The sequence below is a fragment of the Catharus ustulatus genome, chromosome 14, assembly GCF_009819885.2.
Source record: "Catharus ustulatus isolate bCatUst1 chromosome 14, bCatUst1.pri.v2, whole genome shotgun sequence".
NCBI classification, from domain to species: Eukaryota; Metazoa; Chordata; class Aves; order Passeriformes; family Turdidae; genus Catharus; species Catharus ustulatus.
The window spans coordinates 8,728,703-8,743,580 of record NC_046234.1 but is presented as its reverse complement, the minus strand read 5'-3'; the positions used below and the strand labels follow the sequence as shown (position 1 = coordinate 8,743,580).

The window sequence follows — 14,878 nt, the reverse complement described above, 5'->3', positions numbered from 1 at the left end:
ACCTCTCATGGTTTCAGTATTAAGTAAACAGGAGTGGTGAAGGTGTGTAGGTTTTAGTCTCCCTATGACGTTAGCTGGATGCTTGGTTTAGTCATGCTGACCAGACCAGTGTTGGAAGCTTCTTGAAGGATCAGGTGATGGGGGAGTGAAAAAGCTGTGGACAAGAGATCATTCACGCTGGAGAAATTGTACTCCTGTCATAAAAATATATAGGTCTTAATATTCTTTGGGGGGTTTTTTTAAGTGCCAAAGTCTATAGACTTAACTTACAAGTAACGAGGCAGACAAATAGATTCTTTATTCTAAGGCGTTGGGAAACTATTTGCTATGTAAGTGGCATTAATATATAATCTTTGTTTCACAGATACAATTTATGTAGAGCCACCAAAGCAACAAGATGTGAGAACAACCAAATACTGGTAAAAAATGAAAAGACTGAATTTCAATCTTTCCATGATGTATTCCTGAACAGGGAAACTGTTTATTCCCTGTATAATACAATATTATTTTGAACTGCAATGCTTTAGAGTTTCTTGTTTATAACAGTCACTGCAGTGTGAAGTCATGTTTGTTTCCTGATTTTTATTTTTTGTTAACTGCTCAGCACAAAACTGTATTTTTATTGAGGTTGATTCAAAGGTGCATGGTGTTCAAAATCAAGGAGAAGGTTACATGATTGCTCTACAACCTTAATCATCAGTGGATTACCTTAGGAATTGACTGAGGAAGTCAAAGCTATTTATTTTATTCATAAATTCTGTGGCTGTTGTAACCAAGACACAACACGAAATCAAGTTGAGCAATAAAATTGTGTTTTAATAAATACTCTGATAGAGCAATGCTTGCATTTTCATAAGGCCAACATTGTGTGAAATCAGACAGCTTTTTCACATTAGAATAGCTTATAGTAATTTGCAAGCTTTATAATGTGAGTTTGAACTGCTGAGAATCAACAAGACACGTATTGCATAGTTAGATCTAGTAAAAGTAATAAATTGCTCCATGTCAGTATTACAGGGCTAAGTAAAAAAAGCAGCTGCAAGGCTGCAAGTCTGTGATTGAGTAGGGGGGAATGAGTGTGATCTAGAATAGCTCATGCAGCCTCCAAGAGGTGCCAGCACCTGCACTTCCATAGGTACCTTCTCTGCAGGTGGCATCTCCCACCATGGGCTCAGGGAAGAGCGACCTTGGGAGCCAATGTTTGCCAGGGCCCCAGACACCGCACGTGGGAGCAGTCTGAGAGTCTTGTTGATAACTGTAGTAGAGGCAAGAGAACCAATTCTTCTTTGTAAAGTCCATTAGGTCAAACCTTGCAATCATGCTGACAATTGTGAACTGGCACCTATTTTGAAATTATCCAGCTGTAGAGAATAGCTTGTGCTTCTTTTTTGAAATAAGAACCTAGTTGTAAACAATATAAAAAGAATTATTTTTAAATGTGTAAATATGTGTAAACTTTTAGATAGTTGTTTTGTTGATGCTGCAGTAATCTTTTTCTTCTGTAGTAATTTCAAGGTAAAAATGCTACATTAAGAAATCCAGACTCTTTTCAAGAGGAAAACCTTTAAAGACAACTAATTTATAAGTATTGCTGTTCACAATGGGTCAGATGTGTACAGACTTCTGGGACATATTTTGTACCTAAGAATCTTCCTACAGAACTGAGATTGGCTATGAAAATGCCTTATCTTGTATTTTTCACTGATAAAAAGTGGTAGCATTAAAAAATCCAATTGTTATAATTAAGTAGATAGAAGTGGGAACCTTTCCTCCGGAAGTTTTGAGGCAAAATCCAATTAAAAGCTCTGCTGTAAAATTGCTTCTAATAATGATTAATATTAAAGCTGAGTTTTCTATTGTTAAAATAAATAGACCTCCAGCGTAGTATGTCTTTTATCCTTTGGAGAGTCTGTAATTGCAGAAGTATCTCTCACTCTCACCATAAATTCAGCTAGGCCTGAGAATCTTGTCAAACTCTCCTGTAGAGAACTTCTAAATTAGGCACATTCCTCAGAGTGAGAACAGCCCTTCTATTTTTCCAAATGCTTAATTCTGTCCAAAGAGTGCAAAAGTAGTATTTATTGACTCTATGGTAAATTCTTTGCCCAATGAATCAATACTAAAGGAACAAAATAAAACTCTTCTCCCCACACCTTGAAATTTGTAACTGCTAATTTCCTGGAAAATGAAACCTTGTGGAAATTTAAAACTCAGTGTTCCTTGATGTATATTGATTTTGAAAGAATTTGGACCAGTATATGGTAGTTTAATGTTCAAGTTTGAATTACAAAGGGCTTCAAGCTTTAATCCACCTTTATTGGATTGAACAATTGTACAATTTTAAGCCAATGAGTTCTTCAGTGCCTATAGTTGCCCTCCACATGATGAGGGAATAGATGCCATTTAGAATGAGTCATTGTGTTGAGAGGACTGTTTATTTAAGAAGTAGTGAATTCCATAGATTCATTCAGTAATCACAAGTCTTGTGTTAAATTAGATCAGTCCATGTAGTTACGAATGTCTGGGCATTAATGGCAGAAGTGAGAGTGCTACAAGCAGGCAGTTCTCAGCACTGTAAGCTGTTGGGTCTCTTTCTTATACTGAGTTGTCTAAGTAATAACACATTATTTTAATAAAATATGCAAATAAATGCCTGGCAAGCAGTATATATTTATTTTAACTTTATTTCAGAGCATTCTGAATATCTGGAATATACCTGGCTCAGCAACTGATTTAGTTCTGGATAATAGCTTGCACTACTTCTGATTTACTTTGGATCTTTTAATGGTTCTTTTGGTCTGCTTTCTTGTAGCAAAGCTGTCTGATACCAATTTTATTAGTATTAAAAAAGGAGAAACAGCCACAATGTATGTTTTAAAACCTACCTTCTTTTGATGCTTTGAAACACAACTTTCAGCTTGATCCTTGTGAAGCAAAGATTGCTTTGTACCTTCTCTCTGCACACTGGTGCACAGGACTGGGTTTTGCCCACCTCTTCCTTGTGCATGTATTGGAACACATACAATGGCAGAGTATGTGTTTAAATAACACACAGGAGAAGTGAAAACCAAGGACTTAGGATGCTGTCAAGGCTTTTATGGCTATTCCCCACAAAAAAATCCCCACTTTGAACACCAAGGTTGCTCTTGAGGGTGACTGTACCAGCCTGCAGAAGCTGCCAACAGTAGTTGTGATAAGTGAAGAGACATGTATATAAATATGACTTTCCTTCCAACTCATTGGATCAGAATCATGTTCTGAATACTTCAGGAAGCTGATAACTAAGATATCTCTCTGTGTTTGTCTGAATAAGGAGGAAGACTTTGATGTATGCTGTATACTTTGCATTATTGTACTATAGTGGGTCACTTGAGCCTCGCTGTTGGGACTTGCTGCTGCTACAGGCAGGCTGTCATGGAGTACGCCATAGGATGACTTCTGAGGGACTTTGGAAAGGTGGATTGTGTGAGGCCTCTTGGACTTGAACATGTACCTCTCTAAAAATAACTGGGGTTTTCTAATGTTCTCTAGATATAGTTTGACTTTGCCTCCAAGAAGTTACTGATTTTTTTTTTTAATAAAATTTGGACATGTGTACTAGAAAAATCTCTTCTGTGCACATAGTGGTGGAATATTTGTAGGTAAAATAACAAATGGACTTTTGTTTAAGAAACAAACAAAACCAACAGCAAAAACCACACACATGAAAGTAACAACAACAAAACTTCTGACTACAAGATTGAATACAGGGTGTATCTATCCCCAGCTGGATATTTTGATGTGTGGCAGGGACAGGGGGTTACAAATAGAATAGTATGCACTGTGGATCGGTGCTTAATTTGTACATAAAAAGGAAACTTTGTTTGGGGTAGTTTGTATTGTAAGGATAACATCTAAAGGCACTGTATCAGTCATTTATTTCCATTGAAAAGATTATATTTTTGAGCAATGGAAACTGTACATGTTATCATTTATACATTACTGATAGAATATAGAAAACCTGTTGCTATGACTCTGAAGATGTATCTAACTTGTCATTGATCTGTACATTGCTGCATCACTACTTTATGCAGATTCTCATGGTCATTTATTTAAAGAGATTGTAGTAACTGGTACAGTTACAACAGGAATTGTAACGTCAAGTCTTTCAGTGTATCTCAGATTTGTATCCTTGTGATTAAGCTTAATCCTTTACCAAATGTTTGGCTGGAATCTCATCTTGGAGCAATGAAAAAATAGGTGCTGGAACAGAGGTCCTTCACCCCAACCCACACTTTATTTATTTAATAGGTCTTGTTTTGTATGTTATGTTTTCCCCCATAACAAGTTTGTGCCTTTTATTGGATATTTATTTAAAAGGAGCTATGATAATTTAGGTTGCTTTTTTTCAGATGTATTCTTGTACAGCTGTTCCTTTATGTGAGTTTCTTCATTTTATAAGAATGCAGAATGTGTGGAAAATATACTAGCCACAAACTGGAAAAAAAAATCTAAGGATTTATGTTCTATGATTTTTTTTTTTAATAAGCCTAAGCACAAGACTGGCTGTGTTGATATTTTAATTGTGGAATTTCACAATTTGTTAATATGCAAATTGTTCATTTTTTAAAAGACTGCTCATATCCGCATATTTGATGAAACAAATTTTGGAAAAAAATAAACTTTGGCATATGCAACGTGTGTGATCATTTTTTGTGTTCTTAAGGCTTTCTGTAGTGTTGACACGACATGGCTGAATTAGGATGCTTAACTGGCTTGTTCCTCCCCTGTGTTTACACTGGAGAAGAGAAGGCTCCAGTGCGATGGAGTTCGGTTGAGTTTGCCTAGAGCTGGCTTCATTCCCCAGCAGCACCACTGCAGGGTGGAGAGCCTGCGACGGGCTAAGGCAGTGTGGCTGCTGCAGCTCCTCCTTCTTTGTAAATCAGAACATTCTCTTTTTAGTAGTTATATTTTTGTTTCTTTAGGCTTCAGAGATCTGTTTTCAGTTGTGAGCTTGGACTACTCGCTAGCTCACTGCTCCCTGTAGGTGCTGGAGCAGCAGCAGCACTGAGCTGTGGCTCCAGGGCCGCTCCGGCCCTCCCGGCACCGGCAGCACTTCCACAACTGACTGCGAACGAGAGCGGCGGGGAGCAGCTTCTGCTGTGAATGCAGGGCACGCGTTAGCGCTGATCTTTTCGAAATGCAAATTCTTAAAGGCATTGCTCCTGTTTGCTTTATTTGGCTTGTCATCCACGTTGTGGGAAAGGCAGAGCAGCTGCGTTTAGAAACAAGGGCGCTTCCTCCGTAGGCAGAAGCAGAGGGTGGGGTAAGCGACATCTCTTTCCCGGGCCACGGCAAGCCAGGTCCCCGCAGCCGCCGCTACGCCAGGGAAGCCCCGCTGCCAGAGCCTTCCCCTCCTCCCCGCCCTCCTCATCCTCACGGGCCCATGGCGGTGCCCGGGGCTGCCATCGCTCGCCCCGCCTCGCGCCCCGCTCCGCGCTGACGTCAGCAAGCGCGGCACTGACGTGATGACGCACGGCGTGACGTGACACGCGCGGCCTCTGCGTCCCGGCGCACGCCGCGCATGCACAGTCCGTTCCCAAATGGCGGCGGCCGGAGGCAACGAGGCGGCGGCGGCTGGGAAGCGCGGCCCGCTCGGCATCCCTGAGGCGGCGTTCGTGGTGCGTGGGGCTAGCGAGCGGGGCTGGGCAACCCCGAGGTGGTGTTCCTGGGGAGTGGGGCCGGGCATCCCCGAGGCGGCGTTCATGGGGAGTGGGACCGGGCATCCCCGAGGCGGCGTTCACGGGGAGTGGGGCCGAGCAGTGGGGTCTGGTTCCGCCAGCCGGGCCCGGCCCCATGAGGCGGCACCTCCAGGGGCGCAGATGGCGGAGGCCTTTTACGGCTTCAGTCCTGGGCCTTTTCCCAGGTGCGTTGCCCTGTTTCGATCCCGACCTGGCGCTTCACCTTACAAGAAACTCCCTCCCCGTGTTCAGCAGCTTGGCGTTATTGCACTGCCAGAGTCGGGCAGTGAGCAGCGTGTTGTGAGAGCTCCTGGCACACGCTGGACGGAGCACGCCCTGCCGCTCCTGCTCCGCGGGTATCGTGCTGTGCTCCAAGCACCTTTCCATGTATCTTCCTCTCTTACACTGCTGAGAAGTTTCACTCTTCAGAAGCGCCCATGTGTTCTTAAAAACCAGTAAATGTGTATCTTCTGGAAAACAGGCCGAACTTGTTTGCCTACCTTTAAAAACTGATATACCGAGCGTTTGATGATTCTGTTGAGCCGTTGAAAAGCAGGAATCAGTGACTTATGCAGTGATATAATCTCACAGTCATCTGTCGTTCACTTTCAGCTGTGAGCTCACTCTTGGTACTCAGTCTTGATTGCTGTTCTATTTCCTTTAATCCATAGTTATTGATCGGAATGGCTGTACCTAGCTGGCTTGGTAATTTTGGGAAGTGTTGGATGTCTGCCCCATCTGATACAATTGCTTTTATAGAAATAAATCGGTTTGTCTTGCATTTTGGGTTTCTGGATGTAGTGCTTGTACTGCTGATGTGTTTTGTCTGGGCATAGGGCCTGACTAGACATGTACAGTGCATTTACTGTACTATTATTCAGTGATCCAGTTCCTCCTTTAAGGTTTTGTAACATTAATTAGGGTCTGGCAAATCCTTACTGTGCTGTAAAACCATTGCTGGTTCCAGCTAACTTCATGGAGACCAGCATAGATGAAAGTGAAGGGGAAGGGCCCTGTCTTCAGCTCCCCTGTGAGACCTCACTGATACTGGCAGAGAACTTGTGGTCTGTGCTGACTCTGCAGTGCAGGTGGCCACCTTGGCAGGAGGCAGGACTTAAACAGCCTCAGGGAACACTTTAAGGGCATCTGTCACATTCCATGCTGGTGGCTGCCTTTGTAGCTGTTGTGTTTGGTTCCATGTAGTTCCCTTTTGGTACCTGTGTCTGAAGCATCTTGCATGCTGTATCATGTGGCTCCAAGAGTTCTGGGGCTGTGCCTTAGTCCTGTGCTTCTCTAAAGTTCTTCATTGCTTTATGGATCTTCATAAACTCTGGATCTAAACATCTTGGAAGCTTCCTAGTTCTCAGTTTTGAGGGGTGCTGTGATCTGCAGGTGCGCCTGTTCTGCAGGTGTGTGCAGAAGAGATCTTCAGTGGTGATCATAGAGCACTTGGATGTAGATGTTAAGATAGACTTTTATTCAAAATAAGCCTGCACTGAGAAGTTGCAATGATATTCTGCTCTACTGTCTTGAGGGTAGGTTTTACTAGAGCTTTTTTTATTTCAGAAAACAGGTTTCTATTTCAAAAACATTTAAATACTTGCTGATCTCTTGCTTGGTGTATCCCCCCACATGCTGCTTGGGCAGGTTTTACTGTGATTCTAGTCATCACAGAGGTTTTCTGTAAGTGTCTTGGTTCGGTAGAGGCTCTTCACACAATTTGTGGCTCATATCTTCTCTGAGGTACTTGTTCTGTTAATTCTTGTCCCACTCCAGGTTTCAAGTAATGTTGAGACTCAGGGTTTTGCTGGGTAACAGACTCTCCTAACAGAACTTTCAGCTGTGGTGGTTTTGAGCTGTTGCCCAAACATTTCCAAATAAAATGCCTTCTTTGTTCTGCCTTCTTCAGCAGGTGTGAGGATGCAGGTCTGCAAATACGTGTCTCTTGTCATGTTCTCTGCACATGCCCCCAGGTGATGGAGCTCTCTGCAGAGTGAGTGCCTGCAGCTGTTTATTTGGGTCATAACTCTGAAGAGAACTGTAGGGACACGTGGGAATGTGCTATCCTGCTGCATTTCATGGCTTCTACAGAACATTCCTGTGGCTTGGTGTGAAGTTTGCAAAATGATGCTTTGCCAGTGAATTTTCTTCCTGAAGAGATGTAGATGAGTTCTTGGCAGGCTTTTGCAGAACCTGTAAGTTTTAAGAATTCTGTGCTGGAGGTGCTGTGGAATATACCACAAAGTGGGGATCCTAATGGCTTTGACAGCCAGCTGTGCCTCAGATGTTCTGGTCAAGCCTAAAAAAGTGACTGTGCCTCAGCCTTGCAGATGGGGAGGTGAGACAAGAGTCTGACCAGCAGGCTTGGAAGCCTCAGCTGGAAAACCTTGGGAGTAAATCTGAGCTTACCTTGAACTGGGACATTATGCAGTTGAAGGAGATCACCAGTATATACAGGGCCTGGATTTACTTCTGGATTCACCTCTCAGCATCTTTGTTTCAGGAAGGCATGGATTGTGTCCTGTCCATGTGCACAGACCGGAGCTGAGGCAGAGCTGGATGCCAGGCAGGGTGTGGGGGGAGCTGCTGCCCACCTGCTTTTGCCTTCTGCCCCAGGTGGAATGCTTCCTGGACTGTGAGGTAGCTTGAGGCATTTTTCAGGCAGTCTGAGGCGTGGTCTCTTGAGTTTGGATCTACCACCTGGACAGTGCTGCCTGCTGCAGGTTGAGTTCATGTTCTGCTACAGATTTCCTTAATGATAAAGAAGGCAGGGACTTCTTACCAGATTCAGTAATTTCCTAGTAAGTTTCTTTAGCCAAGGGAGTTAAGGCATCATAATGAGAGGGAGCAGCTCCATGTCTGATATCACTTTAGTAACATATTACAGTCTTTTTCTGGTGTGAAACTTCTAGAATGGAGACACCAAGTTCAAAAGGAGGAGCTGAAGAGGACTGTGGTAGGGCTTCCATCAGGTTATACTTCAGTTTTACTTGTGTAGACAAGGGCAGAATTACCTCAGTGGGGAGGGGGGTCACCAGGAATTATGTGTGGAAATGGTGGCGAGGCCATTTGATTGATCCTAGCCTGATGTACCTTTCAGAGGCTGGGAACATTGTCCTCCAGCAGATGAGCTGCTTCCTGGGATTCTGAAGGAGGAACATGCCAAGGCTGACATCCTTGCCAGTGCAGGCCTTTCTTCTCTGGCAGCTTTTCCTGCCAGCCCTGTGGCTCTCACTGTCAGTTGATGGTAGGACTGGCTGGAGTTGTTCTCTAGAGGTTTCTGTGGCTTCCTGCTAACTATAGAAGGAGCTTTTGAAACCAGGCTGTTCACTTCCACAGTGTCTGTCTCAGCAGATACCTCAGTTTTCCCCCCTTTGCATATTTCTCTGCCACAACAGTCTTGATCAGGCTGCTCTTTTCCTTCATCAGTTTTGTCCAAAAAAGTTCATAGTCTGGTTAGCCACAGAGAAGCATTATCCCTGCTTTACAGGTAGGAAATCCATGTTTTAGCCATGCTCCATGGATACCCACCCCATAAGGTGTCACTTGACATCACCCAGGACTGAAAGCACCACTAACCACGTACTCACAAATATGGTTATGAAATAATCCTTGCACCTATCCCTTGTTCCCTACCAAAAACAGCAGAGAGGGGGAAATGAAGAGATGACTAAGAAAAGAAACAAAATGCTTTTATACTCCAGTCCAGAAAAAAAAAAGTTTACGTTTCAAACCCCCTCTAGATGTAGCTGAAGTAAGATGATAGCATGTCTGTGTCTAGGATTTCCATAAAACTCCTGTAACACTGAGGGTTTCTTTCTCTCCTTAAAGGAAGATGTAGATTCTTTTATGAAACAGCCTGGAAATGAGACAGCAGATGTAGTTCTTAAGAAGTTGGATGAGCAGTATCAGAAGTATAAATTTCTGGAACTTAATCTTGCTCAAAAGAAGAGGAGGTAAGTTGTAATTTTTGCAGAATTGGGAAATGTTTAGCACAGTTCTGTGTTTTTTTAAATAATAAATCTAGTGGCCATGAAGGTCCTGGGAATCCCAGCGCCTCTACCAGGGCTGTCAGGGAGAGTGATGCCCTCAGCTCTGGAGAGCTTTTGCTTGAGCAGTGCAGAGTCCTGTAGCTCCCACTGTCAGAATAGTCCATGAACCACAGCAGAAACACTTGTTCTGTTTTACTTGAAGTGGTTTCAACCTATATTTCTGCTGAGGTTTCCCTGTCCTCTGGGAGATAACAAATATGCAAAATGTACCATTTTAGTAAAAGGGGATGTGTTACTGTGTGTTGTTCTGATGTGAAGCTGAATGGATTGCTGTGCTTCCAAAGCCAGCGAGCCTCAGTGTGGTGAGGGGCAGGTGAAGCTGGAGCTGAGCTGCCTTTACATGCCATGTCTTTCAAACCTGCATTTGTAAGCTGGAAAAAACTGTTAACATGTTTTAAAATGGAGGGTGGACTGTATAATAAAACTGATCATTGCTTAGGAAACTTTGTGTCTCTGTAAAATAATAAATTATGACTGTTGTTAATTCACAGGCTAAAAAGTCAGATTCCTGAAATTAAACAGACATTAGAAATTTTAAAACACATGCAGAAGAAAAAGGTAAATTATTTTGAATATCTAATGAGTATGAGAAAAGCTAACTACCTTTCCACCCTAACAGAACACATTGCAAGAAATGTTTTGGAGAGCACACTTAATATGCCTTTATAAATAAAAGAATTGTTTTTAAAGGTATGTAGTACTTTTGGAAAGCTAGTTCAAAAAAGTTAATGTTTATATTGCAAACTTCATTTTTAATAGTGTATAGATTGCAGCTAAGCTTTGACTTCATCTCCATTCTTTATAGAGATTTCTGTATTGCTTTTAAATATATATTTTAAAAATGCATTATTCTTGGAGCTCTAACTTTAATGTTGAAGTAAAGTTACATAGAATTCCACACAAGTTAATACGGTATCAGTGGCAGAAAGCAGGAAAAGTGTGCTCTTTATTCTAAATTTTATGTCATTAACATGTTTCCAGTGAAAATAGTAATTGTAAATTTTATCTTTTGTCTCAAGGATTCTACACATCCAATGGAAACCAGATTTTTATTGGCAGATAATCTCTACTGCAAAGCTTCAGTTCCTCCTACAGATAAAGTTTGTTTGTGGTTGGGGGTAAGTAAGATGGAACTTTCTCTGAAAGTGCTTCAATAACTTACAAAAGGCTTGTGAAAGAGAGTTCTGGTTGCTGTCTCCCCTGGTTGTAGTGGGCACGGTTCTGTTGATGGCATGGTGCCCTGGCGGCAGAGCGCCTTTAACCTGGCAAACCTCAGGGGGTTAGTGAAGATTGCTTGTTCCATTTTATTTGGTTCCTGAACAGTAAAACTTCACAGAATTGTCTTTTTGCTGGATTGTTTTTTCCCAAAAGCTTGTTTATGTGTCACTTACAATTTCTGCCACTTTTTGGTTGAAATTAACATCCAACATTGCCTGGCAGGGGAATGTGCCCACCAAAATAACTTAGTTTGCCAAGCAGCTTCCCATCTTCTCTGTGTTATTTGTATTCAGCATCTTGCTGTCCCTTTTCATGCACCTTTTTAGGCAAAGATGGGATTTCTGTTACTCACAGGCATCTGCCAGCATTTACAGTGGACTTTGCACTAAAGCCTGGTGGCATCAGCATTCACAACCCAGATTCCTAAGTACTTAAGCAATATCAGGTTGGAGTATTTTGTATTTAGAGGCTTCATTATATGTGGAGATTAACCTGCTGATGCTTATTTTGAGACTTTTAAGTCATGGATGTTCCTAAATCCCAGTGTTGGCTACCAAACAAAATCTCTTGGTTAGGACAGAAATGCAGTTGACACATGAACAATTGAGATTAAGTGGACGGTTGCTCCCAACCTCTCCCACTTCTATCATAAAAAGAAAAACAATTTCTGTTACCTGTTGCTATTAGGATGCTGTCTTCAGAATTCATAAACACTGACTTCCATGGGCATCCCAGGTTTATTTTCTAACAGAACATCAGAGAAGGTTCATCTTATTGATAGTTCACACTGAAAAGCTATAAAGAAATGTCATGCACAATTCATTTTATTAAGGTGTTCTTGGCCTTGTGCCTTTTTCCTGTTTGTTGCCTACAGTCTGTGTTGGGTTGTGCATGTCACTGGGGATCTCTCCTCTCCACTTGCTTTAAAGAAACTTACCTAGCTCTGGCAGCTCGGTGTAGCCCTCTGTGGGATGCTGTCAGTCACAGACTGTGGCTCCCTTCAGGGCACAGCTCTTGAACAGGACTAAGCTTCATTGGTGCATTTTCACCTGATACTGCTCTTTTGTCTCGTCCTGTGGTAGCTTCTTCCTGCAACAACCACGTGTGGATTAAAAACCACCACCACAGCATCAGAGAGGACTTTTACACCTGTGGTATCTTTAATACCTGCAGTAGCTCTTGTTACTAGTGCTAGCTGCTTGTCAGCATTCCACACAGAGCCTGAGGTTTATCTTGAATCCAGCAAAAACTGTTTCTAGAGTTGTGTGGCACCTGAAAGGTGCTGCTAAGAAATACAAGGTCTGTCACTTTTCAGATACAGTGAGGATGAGATGCTAATACCTGAAAGGCTGAATGTGATCTGCAGGGGAAGAAATCCCTCCTTGCTTAGCTATGGGAAGAGAACTTAAGCCACTAGGGAGATTTATTACTCAGTTACTGAAGGGGTGGGAGGCCTCAAGTGGATTTAGACATTGCCTGTCCTGAATCTTGTCTTGGCCTGTTAGGACAGTCTGTTGCTAACGTGATCAGTTATGAACAGCAGCCTAAAATACACTTAGTGTGACTTAGTGTTTACAATGCAAGAATAGGAGCTTTTATCAATCTTTCTTTTTTAGGCCAATGTGATGCTTGAATATGATATTGATGAAGCTCAGGCTCTTTTAGAGAAGAATTTGTCAACAGCCACAAAAAACCTCGATCTTCTAGAGGAAGACCTGGATTTTCTCAGAGATCAGTTCACCACTACAGAAGTCAGTATCCTTTTCATTAATGTGAGGCAGGAGGTGTATGTGAAAATCAACATCCAGGTGATGACCAACTTTCTGATGTGTTTTTATCTTAGACTGGCTGCCTCAAAATTCTGTAGCACCTGTGAACTTTACTGTCCTAGCAGTGAAATGGAATATTGGTTTTGCAGGGCTGAGTTGGAGGTTGGTGTGTGAGAGGTAACAAAATTTGTGTTTGTGTCCTCATGAAATCTACTGCAGTGGTTGCAACCCAGACTGACTCCAGAGTGAGTTGGAAGTGTGGATTGATGCTCAGCATCACTTTAAAGCACAGTGAGCCTTGCTCTAGAGCATATGAAAATTGTTCTTTGTTGCCCACCACACCCTTTGCAGCTGCCTCCAAGCAGCACAAGCCCTGCTGCAGCAACCTTGGGACTAGCTTGGACTGTGCTCAGTGTTTTTAAATGACTTTATACTGTCATGAACCACTTCCTGGGTATGTGGGGTTGTTTTTTATACTTTCTAGTTAAAAACTATTTTAATGAGTGTAGCCATTAGCTGAAGCATTAGATTTAGTTTAATGAAGGCACAACTGCTTGTTCTTTCAAGTTGACGCTTGAGCTTAGTGCTGCAGGAGTTTGGGATAACTGAAAGAGGCAAATACAGCTGATATGAGCAGCTTGACAGAAATCAGCAAAGAATTAGGAAAAACTAAAATTGTGTTTCTGTGCAATACCTTTTTGGAGGTTTTTAAAGTAATCATATAAATACTGCAGTTACCAACAGCTACCAGTGTTCCTGATGGCTGAAGCTTTGCACCAAGTCAGCCCTTCCATGAAATGGTTTCTATACTGACTGCTTGTTGGGGGTTGGTTGTAACTAAGTTGCCAACTCTAATCTACTTTTTCTCCTTTTTAAAAAACCCCTTTTTTCCCTCTCTTTTCTGATAGCATGAACTGTGTTCCTTAATTCCACATCCTCAGATATGGCTAGAGTTTATAATTGGGACGTAAAGAGAAGAAACAAGCAAGACCCTTCCAAAAACAAAGCATAGTTTTTCCAATTTTAAATGTGGTTTCAATTTCCAAGTATTTTTTATTTAAACACCCCCAAACTTCATTCAGGACTGAGTTACTTTCAGCATTTCAGTAAATGGTAAAATATATAAAAACTAATGGTGAGCACCATTTTATTTATTTGTAAACTCAAAATTTGGTTTCATGCATGCTTCATGAAATTAATTATTTGAAAAGGCACCACACAGTCCAGCAAAGGATGTAGTATTTTGATCAGACCAGTCATAAATAAATTTCTACCTGAAAGCCTGTCTGAAAAGCTGAGGGACATGTAGGAAATGGAGCCTGACATATTCACAGGCTAAGGCAATACAGGGTTTTTCTTTTTCATCTCTGTACAGCTGATGAAGTTAATTTTGACTTGGGTTGGCAAGATGTGCAACAGTAATGCTGTAGGAAACAACAAAAGCCAGAGTGGAATCTTGGGCTTTGTTTCAGTCAGTTAAGGCAGCAGCAGTCGGCAGGCATTCCTGGATAACTGTTTTGGATAAACTAGTAGTAACTCTGGGTTAGCTTACCGCCTGTTACTGAGCTCTCAGCACTTTACATGCAGCAGTTTGTGACTTGTCCCCAGAGAGCAGTGGGCAAGGAGTGAGCAGCACAGGGGATGTCAGGCCTGCAGGACTTACCCTTGTTTTTCATACACGTGCACACGTTGGTTGTTCCGCGAACGCGTTGAACCCTTGTTCAACCCAAGAGCCCGCAGCTTGCGAGAGCCTCCCATTTCCACCCCCTTGGCCCAGGTGTCCAGTTCAGATGTCTGAACACAGCCTCCCAGGTGGTGAAACCTGTGTTAATTCTGAATGGTTGACTGGAACATGACCTCTGGTGGTACAGTTGGAGTATTCTTTTGGTCCTTACGAAGACTTGCGAGATTGTTGCCTCTTACCTTTGCAGTTTCTTTCTAAAATGAAATGCTCAGTGGTGATGTCAGTGGCTAATAATCACATTCTGTGACTGAGAGTACAGGTTTCACTGCAAAATAAATGCAGATGTTAACTGTTCAATCTTCATTTAAGAAACAATATACCTGTAAATTTTTTGTACTTTTATTTCATGATATTAAAATAGTAAAACTAAACATT

General features: G+C 42.1%; 1 protein-coding gene across 8 annotated transcripts in view; it reads left to right on the top strand.

Annotated features, from left to right (window-relative positions):
* Nucleotides 1-14,878, top strand: part of VBP1 (VHL binding protein 1) — a 39,308-nt gene extending 24,430 nt beyond the window's left edge. For 5 of the 8 annotated variants that reach the window (XM_033072522.2, XM_033072521.2, XM_033072519.1 and 2 more), the window contains one exon: nt 365-4,676. In XM_033072522.2, coding sequence (XP_032928413.1) covers nt 365-379 — 15 coding nt within the window. In that variant the 3' untranslated portion in view covers nt 380-4,676. Of the gene's footprint in view, nt 1-364; nt 4,677-5,540; nt 5,661-9,551; nt 9,677-10,263; nt 10,331-10,791; nt 10,891-12,606; nt 12,746-13,700 lie in introns of those variants that run through there. The other 3 variants (XM_033072524.2, XM_033072527.2, XM_033072520.1) reach the window with 3 other exon arrangements.